General features: G+C 38.0%; 1 protein-coding gene across 1 annotated transcript in view; it reads left to right on the top strand.

Moving 5' to 3' along the window:
- Nucleotides 1-22,251, top strand: part of COL4A5 (collagen type IV alpha 5 chain) — a 237,607-nt gene that overhangs the window by 148,164 nt on the left and 67,192 nt on the right. Inside the window, exons 22-29 of the mRNA XM_081223198.1 lie at nucleotides 8,430-8,522; nucleotides 10,721-10,791; nucleotides 11,078-11,269; nucleotides 12,082-12,250; nucleotides 14,219-14,311; nucleotides 14,399-14,503; nucleotides 18,661-18,758; nucleotides 20,031-20,181. Of these exons, the coding sequence (XP_081079324.1) occupies nucleotides 8,430-8,522; nucleotides 10,721-10,791; nucleotides 11,078-11,269; nucleotides 12,082-12,250; nucleotides 14,219-14,311; nucleotides 14,399-14,503; nucleotides 18,661-18,758; nucleotides 20,031-20,181 (972 nt within the window). The remainder of the gene's footprint in view (nucleotides 1-8,429; nucleotides 8,523-10,720; nucleotides 10,792-11,077; nucleotides 11,270-12,081; nucleotides 12,251-14,218; nucleotides 14,312-14,398; nucleotides 14,504-18,660; nucleotides 18,759-20,030; nucleotides 20,182-22,251) is intronic.

Below are 22,251 nucleotides of genomic sequence, written 5' to 3'. Positions count from 1 at the left end.
ATATATAGATATGTCTCCTCCTATATATACTTTGTCTCTATATGTATATCTCTCTGTATGTATGTCTATCTATTACCTCCCATGTAACTACTGTCTAAATCAAAATACAGAACTTTTCCAAGACTCTAGAAGACTCTCTTGTGCATCCTAGTCAGCACTCCCAAAGGTAACCACTGTTGTATCCTCAATCAAACAGTTTGCCTAACTTTGAACTTTGTATAAATGGAATCATACAGTATGGGCTCTTTTATGTCTTAATATTTTATCTGGCTTCTTTTGCTTGATATTATATCTGTGAGGTATATCCATGTTTTTGTTTGTAGCAGTATTTTTTCACTGCTCTTTGGTATTTCATTGAATGAATATTCATATTCATATTCATCCATTCTAATGTTAATGGACATTTGGCCTGGGGCTATTATGAATGCTGCTATGAACATTCATATATATATATATATATATATATATATATATATATATAGTAGGACATAAGCATTCATTTCTGTTGTGTAAACCTGGTAATGGAATTGTGGGTCATAAGGTAGATGTATCTTTGATTCCATAGATATCACCAAACCATTTTTTTTTATTTTTTGCTTTATAACAAATTTAATCAGTTATACATATACATATGTTCCCATATCCCCTCCCTTTTGCGTCTCCCTCCCACCCTCCCTATCCCACACCTCCAGGAGGTCACAAAGCACCGAGCTGATCTCCCTGTGCTATGCGGCTGCTTCCCACTAGCTATCTACCTTACATTTGGTAATGTATATATGTCCATGCCTCTCTTTCACTTTGTCACAGCTTACCCTTCCCCCTCCCCATATCCTCAAGTCCATTCTCTAGTAGGTCTGTGTCTTTATTCCTGTCTTACCCCTATGTTCTTCATGACATTTTTTTTCTTAAATTCCATATATATGTGTCAGCATACAGTATTTGTCTTTCTCTTTCTGACTTACTTCACTCTGTATGACAGACTCTAGGTCCATCCACCTCATTACAAATAGCTCAATTTCATTTCTTTTTATGGCTGAGTAATATTCGATTGTATATATGTGCCACATCTTCTTTACCCATTCATCCGATGATGGACACTTAGGTTGTTTCCATCTCTGGGCTATTGTAAATAGGGCTGCTATGAACATTTTGGTACAGGTCTCTTTTTGAATTATGGTTTTCTCAGGGTATATGCCCAGTAGTGGGATTGCTGGGTCATATGGTAGTTCTATTTGTAGTTTTTTAAGGAACCTCCATACCGTTCTCCATAGTGGCTGTACCAATTCACATTCCCACCAGCAGTGCAAGAGTGTTCCCTTTTTTCCACACCCTCTCCAGCATTTATTGTTTCTAGATTTTTTGATGATGGCCATTCTGACTGGTGTGAGATGATATCTCATTGTAGTTTTGATTTGCATTTCTCTAATGAGTAAAGATGTTGAGCATCCTTTCATGTGTTTGTTGGCAGTCTATATATCTTCTGTGGAGAAATGTCTATTTAGGTCTTCTGCCCATTTTTGGATTGGGTTGTTTGTTTTTTTATTATTGAGCTACATGAGCTGCTTATAAATGTTGGAGATTAATCCTTTGTCAATTGCTTCATTTGCAAATATTTTCTCCCATTCTGAGGGTTGTCTTTTGGTCTTGTTTATGGTTTCCTTTGCTGTGCAAAAGCTTTTATGTTTCATTAGGTTCCATGTGTTTATTTTTGTCTTTATTTCCATTTCTCTAGGAGGTGGGTCAAAAAGGATCTTGATGTGATTTATGTCATAGAGTGTTCTGCCTATGTCTTCCTCTAAGAGTTTGATAGTGTCTGGCCTTACATTTAGGTCTTTAATCCATTTTGAGCTTATTTTTGTGTATGGTGTTAGGGAGTGATCTAATCTCATACTTTTACATGTCCCTGTCCAGTTTTCCCAGCACCACTTATTGAAGAGACTGTCCTTTGTCCACTGTACATTCCTGCCTCCTTTATCAAAGATAAGTTGACCATATGTGTGTGGGTTTATGTCTGGGCTTTCTATCCTGTTCCATTGATCTATCTTTCTGTTTTTGTGCCAGTACCATACTGCCTTGACTACTGTAGCTTTGTAGTATAGTCTGAAGTCAGGGAGCCTGATTCCTCCAGCTCCATTTTTCGTTCTGAAGATTGCTTTGGCTATTCGGGGTCTTTTGTGTTTCCATACAAATTGTGAAATGTTTTGTTCTAGTTCTGTGAAAAATGCCGGTGGTAGTTTGATAGGGATTTCATTGAATCTGTAGATTGCTTTGGGTAGTAGAGTCATTTTCACAATGTTGATTCTTCCAATCCAAGAACATGGTACATCTCTCCATCTATTTGTATCATCTTTAATTTCTTTCATCAGTGTCTTATAATTTTCTGCATACAGGTCTTTTGTCTCCTTAGGTAGGTTTATTCCTAGATATTTTATTCTTTTTGTTGCAGTGGTAAATGGGAGGGTTTCCTTGATTTCACTTTCAGATTTTTCATCATTAGTATATAGGAATGCCAGAGATTTCTGTGCATTAATTTTGTATCCTGCAACTTTACCAAATTCATTGATTAGCTCTAGTAGTTTTCTGGTAGCATCTTTAGGATTCTCTATGTATAGTATCATGTCATCTGCAAACAGTGACAGCTTTACTTCTTCTTTTCTGATATGGATTCCTTTTATTTCCTTTTCTTCTCTGATTGCTGTGGCTAAAACTTCGAAAATTATGTTGAATAAGAGTGGTGAGAGTGGGCAACCTCGTCTTGTTCCTGATCTTAGTGGAAATGGTTTCAGGTTTTCACCATTGAGGACGATGATGGCTGTGGGTTTGTCATATATGGCCTTTATTATGTTGAGGAAAGTTCCCTCTATGCCTACTTTCTGCAGGGTTTTTATCATAAATGGATGTTGAATTTTGTCGAAAGCTTTCTCTGCATCTATTGAGATGATCATATGGTTTTTCTCCTTCAATTTGTTAATATGGTGTATCACGTTGATTGATTTGCGTATATTGAAGAATCCTTGCATTCCTGGAATAAACCCCCCTTGATCATGGTGTATGATCCTTTTAATGTGCTGTTGGATTCTGTTTGCTAGTATTTTGTTGAGGATTTTTGCATCTATGTTCATCAGTGATATTGGCCTGTAGTTTTCTTTCTTTGTGACATCCTTGTCTGGTTTTGGTATCAAGGTGATGGTGGCCTCATAGAATGAGTTTGGGAGTGTTCCTCCCTCTGCTGTATTTTGGAAGAGTTTCAGAAGGATAGGTGTTAGCTCTTCTCTAAATGCTTGATAGAATTCGCCTGTGAAGCCATCTGGTCCTGGGCTTTTGTTTGTTGGAAGATTTTTAATCACAGTTTCAATTTCAGTGCTTGTGATTGGTCTGTTCATATTTTCTATTTCTTCCTGATTCAGTCTTTGCAGGTTGTGCATTTCTAAGAATTTGTCCATTTCTTCCAGGTTGTCCATTTTATTGGCATAGAGTTCCCTATAGTAATCTCTCATGATCTTTTGTATTTCTGCAGTGTCAGTTGTTACTTCTCCTTTTTCATTTCTAATTCTATTGATTTGAGTCTTCTCCCTTTTTTCTTGATGAGTCTGGCTAATGGTTTATCAATTTTGTTTATCTTCTCAAAGAACCTGCTTTTAGTTTTATTGATCTTTGCTATCGTTTCCTTCATTTCTTTTTCATTTATTTCTGATCTGATTTTTATGATTTCTTTCCTTCTGCTAACTTTGGGATGTTTTTGTTCTTCTTTCTCTAATTGCTTTAGGTGCAAGGTTAGGTTGTTTATTCGAGATGTTTCCTGTTTCTTAAGGTGGGATTGTATTGCTATAAACTTCCCTCTTAGAACTCCTTTTGCTGCATCCCATAGGTTTTGGGTCGTCGTGTCTCCATTGTCATTTGTTTCTAGGTATTTTTAAATTTCCTCTTTGATTTCTTCATTGATCACTTTGTTATTAAGTAGTGTATTGTTTAGCCTGCATGTGTTTGTATTTTTTACAGATCTTTTCCTGTAATTGATATCTAGTCTCATAGCCTTGTGGTTGGAAAAGGTACTTGATACAATTTCAATTTTCTTAAATATAGCAAGGCTTGATTTGTGACCCAAGATATGATCTATCCTGGAGAATGTTCCATGAGCACTTGAGAAAAATGTGTATTCTGTTGTTTTTGGATGGAATGTCCTATAAATATCAATTAAGTCCATCTTGTTTAATGTATCATTTAAAGCTTGTGTTTCCTTATTTATTTTCATTTTGGATGATCTGTCCATTGGTGAAAGTGGGGTGTTAAAGTCCCCTACTATGATTGTGTTACTGTCGATTTCTCCTTTTATGGCTGTTAGTATTTGCCTTATGTATTGAGGTGCTCCTATGTTGGGTGCCTAAATATTTACAATTGTTATATCTTCTTCTTGGATCGATCCCTTGATCATTATGTAGTGTCCTTCTTTGTCTCTTCTAGTAGTCTTTATTTTAAAGTCTATTTTGTCTGATATGAGAATTGCTACTCCAGCTTTCTTTTGATTTCCATTTGCATGGAATATCTTTTTCCATCCCCTTACTTTCAGTCTGTATGTGTCTCTAGGTCTGAAGTGGGTCTCTTGTAGACAGCATATATATGGGTCTTGTTTTTGTATCCATTCAGCCAATCTGTGTCTTTTGGTGGGAGCATTTAGTCCATTTACATTTAAGGTAATTATCGATATGTATGTTCCTATTCCCATTTTCTTAATTGTTTTGGGTTCGTTATTGTAGGTCTTTTCCTTCTGTTGTGTTTCTTGCCTAGAGAATTTCCTTTAGCATTTGTTGTAAAGCTGGTTTGGTGGTGCTGATCTCTCTCAGCTTTTGCTTGTTTGTAAACGTTTTAATTTCTCCATCAAATCTGAATGAGATCCTTGCTGGGTAGAGTAATCTTGGTTGCAGGTTTCTCTCCTTCATCACTTTAATTATGTCCTGCCACTACCTTCTGGCTTGTAGAGTTTCTGCTGAGAGATTAGCTGTTAATCTGATGGGGATTCCCTTGTGTGTTATTTGTTGTTTTTGCCTTGCTGCTTTTAATATGATTTCTTTGTGTTTAATTTTTGACAGTTTGATTAATATGTGTCTTGGCGTATTTCTCCTTGGATTTATTCTGTATGGGACTCTCTGTGCCTCCTGGACTTGATTCACTATTTCCTTTCCCATATTAGGGAAGTTTTCAACTATAATCTCTTCAAATATTTTCTCAGTCCCTTTCTTTTTCTCTTCTTCTTCTGGAACCCCTAGAATTCGAATGTTGGTGCGTTTAATGTTGTCCCAGAGGTCTCTGAGACTGTCCTCTGTTCTTTTCATTCTTTTTTCTTTATTTTGCTCTGCATCAGTTATTTCCACTATTTTATCTTCCACCTCACTGATCCGTTCTTCTGCCTCAGTTATTCTGCTATTGATCCCATCTAGAGTATTTTTTTATTTCATGTATTGGGTTTTTAATCGATGCTTGATTCATCTTTAGTTCTTCTAGGTCCTTGTTAACTGTTTCTTGCATTTTGTCTATTCTATTTCCAAGATTTTGGATCTTGGAAATAGAATCTTGGATCATCTTTACCATCATTATTCTGAATTCTTTTTCAGGTAGACTGCCTATTACCTCTTCATTTGTCAGGTGTGGTGGGTTTTTATCTTGCTCCTTCTCCTGCTGTGTGTTTTTCTGTCTTCTCATTTTGCTTATGTTACTGTGTTTGGGGTCTCCTTTTTGCAGGCTGCAGGTTCGTAGTTCCCGTTGTTTTTGGTGTCTGTCCCCAGTGGCTAAGGTTGGTTTAGTGGGTTGTGTAGGCTTCCTGGAGGAGGGGACTAGTGCCTGTGTTCTGGTGGATGAGGCTGGATCTTGTCTTTCTGGTGGGCAGGTCCACGTCTGGTGGTGTGTTTTGGGGTGTCTGCGGACTTTTTATTATTTTAGGCCGCCTCTCTTCTTATGGGTGGCATTGTGTTCCTGTCTTGCTAGTTGTTTGGCATAGGGTGACCAGCACTGTAGCTTGCTGGTCGTTGAGTGAAGCTGGGTGCTGGTGTTGAGATGGAGATCTCTGGAAGATTTTCGCCGTTTGATATTATGTGGAGCTGGGAGGTCTCTTGTGGACCAGTGTCCTGAAGTTGGCTCTCCCACCTCAGAGGCACAGCACTGACTCCTGGCTCCTCAATTTGGGATGATGTGTTGTCTATTCATGTATTCCACAGATGCAGGGTACATCAAGTTGATTGTGGAGCTTTAATCCGCTGCTTCTGAGGCTGCTGGGAGAGGTTTCCCTTTCTCTTCTTTGTTCTCACAGCTCCTGGGTCTCAGCTTTGGATTTGGCCCCGCCTCTGCGTGTAGGTCGCCGGAGGGCGTCTGTTCTTCACTCAAACAGGACAGGGTTAAAGGAGCAGCCTCTTCGGGGACTCTGGCTCACTCAGGCCAGGCGGGAGGGAGGGGCACGGGGTGCGGGGCGAGCCTGCAGTGGCAGAGTTTGACGTGACGTTGCACCAGCCCGAGGCACGCCGTGCATTCTCCCAGGGAAGCCGCCCCTGGATCCCGGGACCCCGGCAGTGGCGGGCAGCACAGGCTCCCGGAAGGGCGGTGTGGACAGTGACCTGCGCTCGCACACAGGCTTCTTGGCGGAGGCAGCAGCAGCCCCAGCGTCCCACGCCCGTCACTGGTCTCCGTGCTTTCAGTCGCGACTCACGCCCGTCTGTGGAGCCCCTTTAAGCAGTGCTCTTAATCCCCTCTCCTCGCGCATCAGGAAACCAAGAGGGAAGAAAAAGTCTCTTGCCTCTTCGGCAGCTCCAGAGTTTTCCCGGACCCCCTGCCGGCTAGCTGTGGCACATTAGCTCCCTTCAGGCTGAGTTCTCGCCGCCAGCCCCAGTCCTCTCCCTACGCTCTGACCGAAGCCCGAGCCTCAGCTTCCAGTGCCGCCCGCCCCGGCGGGCGAGCAGACAAGCCTCTCGGGCTGGTGAGTGCCGCTCGGCACCGATCCTCTGTGCGGGGATCTCTCTGCTTTGCCCTACCCAGGTATGTGGGGAGTTTCTTGCCTTTTGGGAGGTCTGGGGTCTTCTGCCAGCGTTCAGTAGGTGTTCTGTAGGAGTTGTTCCACGTGTAGCTGTATTTCTGGTGTATCCGTGGGGAGGAAGGTGATCTCCGCATCTTACTCTTCCACCATCTTACCAAACCATTTTACAAAGAGGATTTAGTTTCCATTTCCCTCACAACTTATTGATGCTGAGCCGCTTTTCTTATAGTCTGTACATTCTTTTTGTAAAGTACCTATCTTTTTCTATTTTAATTGGGTTGTTGGATATATGTATCACAAATATATCCTCCCATTCTGCGACTTGCTTTTTTACTCATGTCTTTTCTTGAACAGAAGTTGTTAATTAAAAGAAGTCAAATTATTAATGTCCTCTTTTATGGTTAGTGCTATTTATGTTCTGTTTTAGAAATCTTTGCTTATCCCAAGGACCTGATGATATTCCTCTATGTTTTCTTCTAAAAGCTTTATCGTTTTTGCCTTTTACATTTCGACCTTTGATCTGCCATGGAGTCGTCCTTGATTCCCTTTTTCTTTTGCATTCTATATGTGATCCATGAGAAAACCCTATCGGCTCTACTTTCAAAAATGTCCAGAATCTAACCAATTCTCATCATGTTCATTGCTGTCACTCTGGAATGAGCTACTATCTCTCCTAGATCACTTCAGCAGTAGCCACTTATGTTTTTACCCTGTTTAGATCCTTGTACTTAGATTATATTAACATAGCAACCAAAGTCATCCTTTTAAAACTTAAGTCATATCATGTTGCTTTTCTGTTTAATTTCTTCTCCTAGATTCTCATTTCACTCACAGTAAAAGCCACAGTCTTTGTGGTGGCCTATGTGATATTTTATGATATGCCACTTGTTATAACCTGTTAACTGTCTGACCTGGTTCCCCTTCCTCACTGTACTCCCACAATCTGTTCTCCTTGATGTTCCTTCTATATGCCAAACATGGCTACTCTTTCTACCTGGACTGCTCTACAGTCGTTATGCACGTGCCATGTCCTTTAAGTTTTTTTTTAATCACGTGTCATCTTCTCAATGAGGTCTTATCCTAACCACCCTATTTAAAATTGCAACCTGCCACCCACCCCTAAGCACATCCAATTTCTCTTACCCAGCCACTGGTAGAATGTAAACACTGTGAAGGTATGGATTTTGTCTGTTTTGTTTATCAATGTATTACAAACTCCTCGAACAGTGCTTGGCACATAGTAGGTGCTCAGTAAATATTTATCAAGTAAATTGATTTTAGATATAGGCTTCTCCAGCTACACTGTTAGGTAGGAGTATTATCCCTTAGTGCTAACTTCTTTAGAACCTATCTAAAGAAGATATATGTACCACTTCAAGTAAAATTTGTTTTTTATTATGGTTTTCTCTAGGTGACAAAGGTGACACCTGCTTCAACTGTATTGGAACTGGTGTTTCAGGGCCTCCAGGTGAACCTGGTTTGCCAGGTCTTCCAGGTCCCCCAGGTAAAACAATCTTCCTCAGGGCAACCTTAAAAATATTTCTTGGCTAGATATTAGTGAGCTTATAGTTTTAAATGATGCCAGTTTCTCATTTTATGGCTAGGCACTCACATCCATAAATAATTAAATATGAAATGTCACTATCTGCTATGAAATAAATTATGCTCTTGTTTCCAGTAGCTGAAGCTACCAACATTTTCTCTTAAAGAATTTTGACAGTATTACTCCAGGAAAAATATCTTCCTTATTTTCCATATGGTGAGGAAAATAACTTATACAGAGTCAGACTTCTTTATTCCAGAAAACTGGGGAAAATGTTCATAATACCTGGCCCCTGAATATGGCTTTCAGTGGCCAAGATTCTAGTCATTGGGATGTATCACATGTTGTCATTAAGAAACGGTCTTCTACCAGAGTTTGGCAATCAATTGCCAATATTCCTCTTTATTTTTTTTAATTTTTAAAAATTAAAAAAAATTAAAACGTTCTTTCTTTTTAAAAAAAAATTATTGGAGTATAGTTGATTTAAATGTTGTGTTAGTTTCATGTGTACAGCAAATTGAATCAGTTATACACATATATATATATATCCAATCTTCTTTAGATTCTTTTCCCATTATAGGCCATTACAGAGTATTGAGTAGAGTTCTCTGTGCTATACAGTAGGTCCTTATTAGTTATCTATTTTATGTATAGTAGTGTGTATATGTCACTTCCAGTCTCCCAATTTATCCCCCTCCTCCCTTACCCCCCTTGTAGCCGTAAGTTTGTTTTCTTCATCTGTAACTCTGTTTCTGTTTTGTAGATAAGTTCATTTGTACCCTGTTTGTAAATTCCACATATAAGTGATATCATATGATATTTGTCTTCCTCTTTCTATATAACTCCTCCTTCCCCATTTCCAATCAGAAACATATGTGATATACATCAGACCCACAACTCTTTTACTCAACTGCCTCTTGGGGTTTCCCAATATTATTTTCTCTTGAAATCACATTTCATGTCTGAGTCAGTCAGGGCTGAGAATAGATACCAGGTCTCTTACCTTTCTGTCTAGTGTGTCTGCCAAACACACATTTGGTGTTTGGAAATAGATTTTCAGCAAGTCTTATAGCTGCTCCTAGAAGTTAATCATCTAGCCTTGTACTTCCAGTCTGGTGGTTTTCAAACTTAGGAGCGCATCAGAATTACTTGGAGGGCTTGTTAAATCCCAGATTCCTGGGTCGCACCCCCCCACACACAAATTTCTGATTCAGTAGACCTGGGGTGGAGGGCCCAAGAATTAGCATTTCTAACCAGTGCCCAGGTGATGCTGATGCAACTAGTCCAGGGACCCATTTTGAGAGCACAGCTTTAGTAATATTTCCTCTAGTCTTTGAGCACCAATCCTTCCTCATAAACAAAATTTTCAGGAGTGACAAACCAAAGAAAGAACTGGTAGGAATCTAGGATAATTGCTTAAGTAAGAACAAAGAAAGATACACAGACTTTGTCCTTATCTCCTTCTCACCTTGGCAATGGGGTGGTTATAAGAGCAGAGCATTTCTGTGCATAGTACTTGGTAGCTGCGAGCTCTGAGAGGCTTTGGAATTGGAAATACCTAAGGATACAATGCTGTATGTACCAGGAAATGTTAGCTTTACCTAAAAGAAAGGATGATCTCCTCACCCTCAGAGCATAGAATAGAAAAATCAAAATGTGACTTGTTAAATGGGATTGAATGGCATTCTTATTTTTTAATTAATTAATTTATTTATTTATTGGCTGTGTTGGGTCTTCATTGCTGTATGTGGGCGTTCTCTAGTTGTGGCGAGTGGGGGCTACTCTTCGTCTCGGTGCGTGGGCTTCTCATTGCGGTGGCTTCTCTTGTTGCGGACCACAGTCTCTAGGCGTGTGGGCTTCAGTAGTTGTGGCTCGCAGGCTCTAGAGCTCAGGCTCAGCAGTTGTGGCTCATGGGCTTAGTTGCTCCACGGCATGTGGGATCTTCCCGGACCAGGGATCGAACCCATGTCCCCTGCATTGGCAGGCGGATTCTTAACCACTGCGCCCCTGGGGAAGTCTGGCATTCTTATTTTAAAACTTGACTTCCTGACTTGCTGATTTTTATATGAGCTTTGTCAGGATTTCAAGCTCAAAGCTCACATTACTCTGTGTGTGTGTGTGTGTGTGTGTGTGTGTGTGTGTGTGTGTGTGTGTATTAGGATCTCTTGGTTTCCCTGGACAGAAGGGTGAAAAAGGACACGCTGGTGCAACCGGTCCCAAAGGATTAACAGTAAGTTTTGAGTATATCATATAACAAAAGAAGTAGAAGAAACCCATTTACACTTTGATTTTCACTTGTGGATATATATAAAAGAAATTTAGTTTTCTTATTATGATATATTTGATTCTTTCACTCTCACTGACTCATGTCTCACTTGACTCATAGCTTGATACACTAAATGTTATTGGGCAGGTTGATGGGATAAACTGGAGAAAGTATTAGAAAAAAAGAAACCGAGTTTCTTTTTCTCTCTCTTCTTTTTCCCCTCTTTATTGCCCCACCACCACCTCCTCAGGGCATACCAGGAGCTCCAGGCACTCCAGGCTTTCCCGGACCTAAAGGTGAACCTGGTGACATCCTCACTTTTCCAGGAATGAAGGGTGACAAAGGAGATTTGGGTTCTCCTGGAGCTCCAGGGCTTCCTGGTTTACCTGGCACCCCTGGACAGGATGGATTGCCAGGGCTTCCTGGCCCCAAAGGAGAACCTGTGAGTTGGTTTGACATTCTTGGTTTTGTCATGTCAAATTGTTAGTGATGTTTCCTAGGATAGGCCTGGTGCTGAGATGAACATGTAATCAATGCTTAAAAGAATGTGATTATATATACTAATGGTGCATTGTTATTGACTACATAGGGTTTATTTACAGTTCTTTTCTCAGTAGTTTTATTAATTCTTTCTGCTTAACCCACTGCTATATTGAGTAATATTTGCTATGACTACGTAGGCAGGAGGTTAAGATGCTTATGGGTCACTGTGAGGTTCCCCTTTTCTTATCCCACATAGCCTTGTCTGTTTTTTTTTAGACCGGACAACAAAAGACTAATTTGGTTTTTATATAAAGTAAGCTTAGAGATTAGTGTGAGTAGATGGCCGTGTGAAATGTGCCATGGAGCCTACAGATTGAAGATAAATGAGTAGATTCTTATTTTGTGCACAACACACAGCCCAGGATATTTAGGTAGAAAGTGCTATTTTATTAAATGTTAGCTAGGCTGTAAACTTCTTGACTTCATGAACGCAGAGATTTTTGACTGTAAGCTTCATGAATGCAGAGATTTTTGCCTATTTTTATTCTTTGCTTTATCACCAGCACCTGGCACATAGTAGGAACTCAAAACTATTTGTTAAAAGAATGAATAAGTAGAGTGATCACACATACCACCCCATAATAACACACACTTATGCAGTTTTTAAGAACTATTTATGGCTGTATCATTTCTCTAGTTGTACTTGGTAATACCAACCTACAGATAGCTGTTATATCTATATGTTTCTGTATTAAATTTTTCCCTTTTCAGGGTGGAATTGCTTTTAAGGGTGAAAGAGGTCCCCCTGGGAACCCAGGTTTGCCAGGTCTCCCAGGAAATAGGGGGCCTATGGGCCCTCTTGGTTTTGGCCCTCCAGGCCCACCAGGTGAAAAAGGCATACAAGGTGTAGCAGGAAATCCAGGCCAGCCAGGAATACCAGGTGAGTTTACTATGGTTGTTTTGTTTTTAGTTTGGTGCTTAAAAGCAGAAATGTATTTATTATCTTTTGGCCATTCTTGGCTTCCTTTTATGAGAATTGTGTTTCCATCGCCATTTATATTGGGGTTTCTCAGAGCTTCTTAGCAGGGAAACATAAATGTGTGTGTGTGTGTGTGTGTGCACGCACGCGTTTTAAGAGGGGCTTCTCTTTAAATTTTTTGACTGTATTTATTGTTACTGTTGTTGTTTTTAAGTGCATGATATATATAATGTGCATGATGTATATAATGCAAAGTTTAACAAATAATTATAACGGAAACACATACATAACTACCACACACGTCAAGAAACACAACATTGCCAGCATCCTCAAAACCCCTATCCTCCTCTCTCTGTCCTTTCCAATCATAATCCCCTTCCATTTCTCCAAAGGTAAACACTGTCCTGACTTTTGCATAATTTCCTTCCATATATAGTTTTATCACCTAGATATGTATTCCTAAACAAAGTACTTTAATTATGCTTCTTTTTGAGTGTTATATTAATGGAAGCATAGGGTAAGTATTCTTTATGTTAACTTTGTGTATGGATATAGCATATTCATTTTCACTGCTTTACAGTATCCCACTGTGTGTGTGTGTATGTGTGTGTATCACCGTTGCTTTATGCATTCTATTGTTAATGGACAGTTGGGTTATTTATAGTTCAGGCCTATTATGAATAATGCTTCTATGTGCATTCTTTTATGTATATTTCTGGTGTACATGTGCATACACTGCTCTGTGACAGAGATCAGCAAACTACAACTCTGGCCCTCCACATGTTGTCATAAATGAAAATTTTATTTGAACACATCCACAGCCATTCACTATTGTTTATGCTTGCTTTTGCACTACTACTACAGAGTTGTTGTTGCTACAGAGACAAGATGGCCCACAAAGCCTAAAGTATATGCTGTCTGGTCCTTTACAGAAAAACTTTGCCAATCCCTAGGCTAGGCTATATATTTAAGATTAGCATTCTTGAGGCATAGAATAAATACATCTTCAGCTTTACTAGATAATTCCAAACTATGTCCAAAGCAGTTGTACCAGCTTATACTCCCACCAGCAGTATTAGAGGTTTCTTGTTGCTCTATATCCTCATAAGTATTTTGTATTGTTAGACTTTTTCATTTTTGCCAGTCTGTTGAGTGTGATATATCTCAGGGCAGTTTTATTTTATATTTCTCTGATTATATTAATGTTTACCACCTTTACATATGTTTGTTGACTATTTGAATTTCTGTTTGTGAAATGTCTATTCAAGTGTTTTGACCATTTTTTCTTTTGGGTTGTTTCTTTTTCTTATTGATTTGGAGGAATATATGTGTGTGTGTGTGTGTGTGTGTGTATTATTTGTATCAGTTCTTTATTAGCTATTTATTTTGCAAAATCTTAATTCACTATGGCTTGCCATTTTCACTCTCTGTATGGTGTCTTTAATGAACAGAAGTCAATTTGAATGTAGTCAAATATATCAACCTTTTCTCTCTCGTGGTTAGTGCTTTTTATGTCATGTTTAAGAAATCCATCTTTGTCCTGAGCCTATTTCAAATTCTTATTTCAATTAATGAGAAGTAGTTGTACTTGGACTTTGCACACATAAAACCTTAAAGTACCACTAGTTAACCAAAAAGAAGTATTTTTCTTTTGACCTACATTTAGAAAATATTTTTATAGATGCCTAATATTTTTATAGATGCCATCTTCATGGAAACCCTTAAAACTGTCATCTACTTTTCTCTTTGAAATTTCATCCTTCTGTTTAGTATCTTCCTTGAAAATATATATAGGATTGTTTTTCTCGTACATTTTTGTTAGTTTGAATTTTTAGAAGATTGTAAATACTTTCTTTTTTGTTTTAATTAGTGGAGATCTTTAGTCAAGTGAACACTTCCCATTCACTATTAATTCCCACTTGTTCTTAGGTCCTAAAGGTGATCCAGGTCAGACCATAACACAGCCAGGGAAGCCTGGCTTGCCTGGTAACCCAGGCAGAGATGGTGAAGTAGGTCTTCCAGGTATGTGAGGAAATTATTTGACCATGTCTTCAACACTTGTTGGCTTCTTTCTTTGGCTACTTCCAAAAAACTGCTGTTTCTCCATAGGTGAACCTGGACTCCCAGGCCAGCCAGGCTTACCAGGTATACCTGGTAGCAAAGGAGAACCAGGTATCCCTGGAATCGGGCTTCCTGGACCACCTGGTCCCAAAGGTATGTAGGACTGGGTAGGAGGCAAGGTAGGTTAGCTGGTTAGTATGATATTATTCTTTGATATAGCTCACACAACAGATAAAGTATATTCGTGCAACTTTTTTCTATGTGCAATAAAGAATGTAAGGGAAAACTCACAGCATGTATGTACTATAGTTTCATTGTCTTTATGTAAAGCATTCCAGACAAGAAAATATCTAAATCCTAGATATGCAAAAATTATATACAAGCTTTAAATATCACAGTAATTATTGTCTTTTGTGTTCAAACTGTATTTACAGGGCTCAGAAAAGTCTCTGGCACATATTAAGCGCTCAACACATATTTGTTAAATGAATGGATTGTATTAAACAGAAAACAGATTTATTGCACACATATATCCAAGTAATGTTTTATCCTAAATCATATTATCTTGATTTACTGAAATTTTTAGGGCTGTTGCTTCAGTTATGCTTTATTCTTCACAGAATTTCTTTTCTCATGAATGGCAAGAGTGTGCATTGGTCTGAGATCAGTGTTTAAACATGTCCTTTTTATAGCTGAGTACTATTCCATTGTATATATGTGCCACATCTTCTTTATCCATTCATCTGTCGATGGACATTTAGGTTGTTTCCATGTCCTGGCTATTGTAAATAGTGCTGAAATGAACACTGTGGTACATGACTCTTTTTGAATTATGGTTTTCTCAGGGTATATGCCCAGTAGTGGGATTGCTGGGTCATATGGCAGTTCTATTTTTAGTTTTTTGAGGAACTTCCATACTGTTCTCCATAGTTGCTGTATCAATTTACATTCCCACCAACAGTGCAAGAAGGTTCCCCTTTCTCCACACCCTCTCCAGCATTTATTTTTTGTAGATTTCTTGATGATGGCCATTTTGACTGGTGTGAGGTGATACCTCATTGTAGTTTTGATTTGCATTTCTCTAATGATAGTGATGTTGAGCATCCTTTCATGTGTTTGTTGGGGATCTGAATATCTTCTTTGGAGAAATGTCTATTTAGGTCTTCTGCCCAGTTTTGGATTGGGTTGTTTGTTTTTTTGATACTGAGCTGCATGAGCTGCTTATAAATTTTGGAGATTAATCCTTTGTCAGTTGCTTCATTTGCAAGTATTTTCTCCCATTCTGAGGGTTGTCTTTTCATCTTCTTTATGTTCTCCTTTGCTGTGCAAAAGCTTTTAAGTTTCATTAGGTCCCATTTGTTTATTTTTGTTTTTATTTCCATTTCTCTAGGAGGTGGGTCAGAAAGGATCTTGCTGTGATTTATGTCATAGAGGGTTCTGCCTATGCTTTCCTCTAAGAGTTTGATAGTGTCTGGCCTTACCTTTAAGTCTTTAATCTATTTTGAGTTTATTTTTGTGCATGGTATTAGGGAGTGTTCTAATTTCATTCTTTTCCATGTAGCTGTCCAGTTTTCCCAGCACCACTCATTGAAGAGGCTGTCTTTTCTCCGTTTTATTATCTTGCCTCCTTTATCAAAAATAAGGTGACCATATGTGTGTAGGTTTATATCTGGGCTTTCTATCCTGTTTCATTGGTTTATATTTCTGTTTTTGTGCCAGTGCCATACTGTGTTGATTACTGTAGCTTTGTAGTATAGTCTGAAGTCCAGGAGCCTGATTCCTCCAGCTCCATTTTTCTTTCTCAAGATCTCTTTGGCTATTCAGGGTCTTTAGTGTTTCCACACAAATTGTGAAATTTTTTGTTCTAGTTCTGTGAAAAATGCCAGTGGTAGTTTGATAGGGATTGCATTGAATCTGTAGATTGCTTTAGGTAGTATAGTCATTTTCACAGTGTTGATTCTTCCAATTCAGAGACATGGTATATCTCTCCATCTGTTTGTATCATCTTTAATTTCTTTCATCAGTGTCTTACAGTTTTCTGCATACAGGTCTTTTGTCTCCTTAGGTAGGTTTATTCCTAGATATTTTATCCTTTTAGTTGCAATGGTAATTGGGAGTGTTTCCTTAATTTCTCTTTCAGATTTTTCATCATTCGTGTATAGGAAGGCAAGAAATTTCTGTGCATTAATTTTGTATCTGGCTCCTTTACCACATTCATTGATTAGCTCTAGTAGTTTTCTGGTAACATCTTTAGGATTCTCTATGTATAGTATCATGTCATCTGCAAACAGTGACAGCTTTACTTCTTCTTTTCTGATATGGATTCCTTTTATTTCTTTTTCTTCTCTGATTGCTGTGGCTAAAACTTCCAAAACTGTGTTGAATAATAGTGGTGAGAGTGGACAACCTTGTCTTGTTCCTGATCTTAGGAAATGCTTTTAGTTTTTCATCACTGAGAATGTTGTTTGCTGTGGGTTTGTCGTATATGGGCTTTATTATATTGAGGTAGGTTCCCTCTGTATCTTCTTTCTGGAGGGTTTTTATCGTTAATGGGTGTTGAATTTTGTCAAAAGCTTTTGCTGCATCTACTGAGATGATCATCTGGTTTTTCTCCTTCAATTTGTTCATATGGTGTATCCCATTGATTGATTTGTGTATATTGAAGAATTCTTGCATTCCTGGGATAAACCCCACTTCATCATGTTGTATGATCCTTTTAATGTGCTGTTGGATTCTGTTTGCTAGTATTTTTTTGAGATTTTTTGCATCTATGTTATCGGTGATATTGGCCTGTAGTTTTCTTTCTTTGTGACATCTTGGTCTGGTTTTGGTATCAGTGTGATGGTGGCCTCGTAGAATGAGTTTGGGAGGGTTCCTCGCTCTGTTATATTTTGGAAGAGTTTGAGAAGGATAGGTATTAGCTCTTCTCTAAATGTTTGAAAGAATTCGCCTGTGAAGCCATCTGGTCCTGGGCTTTTGTTTGTGGGAAGATTTTTAATCACAGTCTCAATTTCAGTGCTTGTGATTGGTCTGTTTATATTTTCTATTTCTTCCTGTTTCAGTCTCAGAAGGTTGTGCCTTTCTAAGAATGTGTCCATTTCTTCCAGTTTGTCCATTTTATTGGCATATGGTTGTTTGTAGTAATCTCTCATGATCTTTTGTATTTCTGCAGTGTCAGTTGTTACTTCTCCTTTTTCATTTCTAATTCTATTGATTTGAGTCTTCTCCCTTTTTTTCTTGATGAGTCTGGCTAATGGTTTGTCAATTTTGTTTATCTTCTCAAAGAACCAGCTTTTAGTTTTATTGATCATTTCTGTTGTGTGCTTCATTTCTTTTTCATTTATTTCTGATCTGATCTTTATGATTTCTTATCTTCTGCTAACTTTGGGTTTTTTGTTCTTCTTTCTCTAATTCCTTTAGATGTAATGTTAGGTTGTTTATTTTAGATTTTTCTTGTTTCTTGAGGTAGGATTGTATTGCTATATACTTCCCTCTTATAGGTACTTTTGCTGCATCCCATAGGTTTTGGGTCATTGTGTTTTCATTGTCATTTGTTTCTAGGTATTTTTTGATTTGCTCTTTGACTTCTTTAGTGATATCTTGGTTATTTAGTAGTATATTGTTTAGCATCCATGTGTTTGTATTTTTTACAGATTTGTTCCTGTAATTGGTATCTAGTCTCATAGTGTTGTGGTTGGAAAAGATACTTGGTACAATTTCGATTTTCTTAAATTTACTGAAGCTTGATTTGTGACCCAAGATATGATCTATCCTGGAGAATGTTCCACGAGCACTTGAGAGGAAAGTGTATTCTGTTGTTTTTGGATGGAATGCCCTTAAATATCAATTAAGTTCATCTTGTTTAATGTGTCATTTGAAGCTTGTGGTTCCTTATTTATTTTCTGCAATTGTTTTTAGATCACTTCCAGAATTATGTAGCAGGTCTTTTATCATACTGTCTCCAGATGTAAGCAGAAGAAAAGTTTCTCTGCATTTTTGTGTTGGATTCATTCCTTATTTTTAGTTGTGTCTTGTTGGTAATAGCTTTGATTTTCCTTAGAAGAGCATATCTTCCACACACATTAGCCCTATATGACAATAATAGGGGACCATATTGTGATTGAGAGAGAATATCAGGTACCTGTAAGGCTTAGTCTGAAGTAGTCATCTAGAAAGTCATTGTGGTTTTACCTTCTTACTGTAGTCACTAAGAATGATTGAATAGGGTGAAAATGTGGCTTTGGGAGTTTGGGTATCTTCCTTACAGTGTCTTCTCTTTGGAGATTAAAAAATGGCTTCTAATTTTACAGGTTTTCCTGGAATTCCAGGACCTCCGGGAGCACCTGGGACACCTGGAAGAATTGGTCTAGAAGGTCCTTCTGGGCCACCAGGCTTTCCAGGACTAAAGGTCTGAAACATTTTAATTTATTTTTTCTTATTTTTCTATTCCCCCTACCTTCCTTAGCCTTCTTTATTTTGATTTAGACATCATCCCAAGTCTTCACTGTATAAATAAATCTTAACTTATTGTATTTTTATTTAAAAATATTTAATTCCAAATACTTTTTAATAGTCCAAGGGGTCAAATTGAAGCAAAAAAAAAGAAGTTTCTGAACCTGTTTAGAGTGACTGGTTATATGATGAGATGAGATAAGAGAATATAATCATCAGTTTCCCCTGTGCTTTTGTGTAGTACCATCATTCCATTTAATCTCTGTCCATGTCTGTGTGATGTTTGGTTGAAATGGTGTTGAGTATCATGCCAAGTACTTCTCATACATTCCCCTCTGTCCCAATTCCATCCCAGATACTTAATGCAAATCATTGCTATCGACTTAGTACTAATAATGGTACTGTGTTTGAGTTGGTTTCTATTCCTCTTACTACATTTTAGGTAATCTAAAATTTTCCTTAGTCAGTCTTCAGCAAACTGCCATGGTACGTAATTATCCTAACTGTTCCTGTATTTTCTCTGTGTTTAATTAATTTAAACTTCCTGTGTTTTTATGATTACTATCAATAACTTTTTTCCATGGGAAGAAAAATTGACCATGGCCACAGTTGTCATGAAAATCACTTCTCTATTGATTGTTTTTATTTTATTTTAACCTTTTCAAATGAACGCAAAAGTAAAAGGAATAATACAATGAACTTTCTTATATCCATCACTCAGATTCCAAATTATCAAGATTTTATCATATTTGCTTCATCTACACTTTTTTTCTTTGCTGAAGTATTTTAACCCAAATCTCAATATAGTGTCATTTCACCTATAAATATCTATACTTCAGTATTCATCTCTAAGTAAACAGACATTATATAGAAAACCCACAGTTCTATTATCATACTTAGTCAAATTTAAAATAATCATCTAATACAGTACCCAGTCTGTAATCACATTTCATCACTTTGGTTCTTTAATCTCATGCTGTCTCAGTTATTTCTTTCTTGTCCTGAATCTAGACCAAATAATTCAATTTGTTTTACTAAGCCCAGTTTCCTATCCTTCCAGATGTTCTGTCCTGCATGCCAATTACTTTTCATTTAATTATCCTACTCCCTTTACCATGGCAGGGGGGTTATTATCTTGTATTTTCTGCTTTAAATTCGCTATAGTAAACAGTAAACACCAAGAAAGTCATGGGAGTTTTTGTTGTGTTTTATCATGTGTATGCTCAAGGGAGAACCAGGATTTGGTCTACCTGGGCCACCTGGGCCTCCAGGACTCCCAGGTTTCAAAGGAGTACTTGGTCCAAAAGGGGATCGTGGTTTCCCAGGACCTCAAGGTCCTCCAGGACAAGCTGGCTTGGATGGGCTACCTGGACCAAAAGGTATGGAGGCTGTTGCTAATTCTCAATTTGCTTTTAAATTTATAGAAATTGAAACTGTTGTGACAGTTTATGGGTGATAATCCCAATTAACTAGAAAGCCCATGCTGCCACTCTATCATGGCTTTTTTTTTAATCCTCCATTGGTATATGTTGTGTTTTATTTCGTTGTATAGATGATACAATCATATATGTATTGAAGTAACACTTTTGTAAAAGTCTTCCCTTTACCTCATATCCATCCATTATGTTCCTCCCCATCCCATATGTACCCATTTTTTAGTTACTTATTTATCCTTCTGGTGTTCCTTCATACAAATACAAGTCAATAAGAATATATATATATCGTTTAACATCTTTATTGGAGTATAATTGCTTTACAATGGTGTGTTAGTTTCTGCTTTATAACAAAGTGAATCAGCTATACATATACATATATCCCCATATCTCCGCCCTCTTGCATCTCCCTCCCACCCTCCCTATCCCACCCCTCTAGGTGGTCACAAAGCACCGAGCTGATCTCCCTGTGCTAAAGAAGAACATATATATTTTTATTTCCTACCTTTCTCAAAAGATAGAGTACTACCTTTTGCACTTTATTTATTTCATTTAACTTTATATTCTAGAGAATCCTCCATGTTAGTACATAGAGATTGTGATTTTTTTTAAATAGTTGCCTAGTATTGTATTGCTTGGGTATGCCATGGTTTATTCTACCAGTTGCTAGTTGCTAGACTGTGTTTTTGGCAATATTTTCTTATTAGAAATAATGCCACACTGAATAATCTTGCATGCATGTTATTTCATGTGTGTACAGGTGTAATGTTAGAATAGAGTAATAAAAATGGGTTTTCTGAATGGAAGGGCAAATGCATTTCTAGATATTGACAGATTCCTCTCCATTTGTACCTTTTTACACTCCCCCCAAAAATGTATGGGTGTGCTTGTTTCCCCACAGCCTTACTAAATGAGTATGTTGATAAACTCTTGGATTTTTGCCAAACTGTTGGAAACAAGTAGGTTATCTCAGTATAGATTTTTAAACATTTTATTGTGAAAAATCTCAAACACACAGAAAAATTAACAAGAATTGTACAGTGAAAACCCATCTGTCTACCACCTAGATTCTACAATTCACATTTTATCTCTCTGCCAACATTTAATTTTTTTTTTTTTTTTTTTTTTTTTTTTTTGCGGTACACGGGCTTCTCACTGTTGTGGCCTCTCCCATTATGGATCACAGGCTCTGGACACACAGGCTCAGCGGCCATGGCTCACGGGCCTAGCCGCTCCGTGGCATGTGGGATCTTCCCAGACCGGGGCACGAACCTGTGTCCCCTGCATCGGCAGGCAGACTCTCAACCACTGTGCCACCAGGGAAGCCCCCAACATTTATTTTTTTTAAATGTTTTATATAAAGCAAAGTAGAAAAAGTTTTACAGTGACTACTGTATACCCACCATTGATATTCTACTATCAACATTTTACTATGCATGATTTGTCACGTATTTCTTCATCCCTTTCTCCTTTCGTTGACTTATTTTTAATGCATTTCAAGGTAAATCACAATAGCAATGCACTTCTCCCTAAATACTGCAGCATGCATGTCTATGGTTGTTCTTTTTCTTTTGATACACTACCAAATGTAAAATAGATAGCTAGTGGGAAGCAGCCGCATAACACAGGGAGATCAGCTCGGTGCTTTGTGACCACCTAGAGGGGTGGGATAGGGAGGGTGGGAGGGAGGGAAACGCAAGAGGGAAGAGATATGGGAACGTATGTATATGTATGACTGATTCACTTTGTTATACAGCAGAAACTAACACACCATTGTAAAGCAATTATACTCCAATAAAGATGTTAAAAAAATGAAATGTGTAAATCTTAAGGGTACATTTTCTGGATTTTAACAGATGCATACTCCTGTTTAACCAAACCCCTATCAAGATATGATCCCAGAAATTTCCCTTTTGCCCCTTTCCTCAGTCCTAACCCCAACATCCACAGTGGCAACCATACGGTAATGATTTTTTTCATCAAAAATTAATTCTACCTGTTCTAGAAATCCTTTGG

Source organism: Mesoplodon bidens, assembly GCF_964165515.1.
Source record: "Mesoplodon bidens genome assembly, chromosome: X".
Classification (NCBI taxonomy): Eukaryota; Metazoa; Chordata; class Mammalia; order Artiodactyla; family Ziphiidae; genus Mesoplodon; species Mesoplodon bidens.
This window is presented reverse-complemented; position numbering and strand designations above follow the sequence as displayed.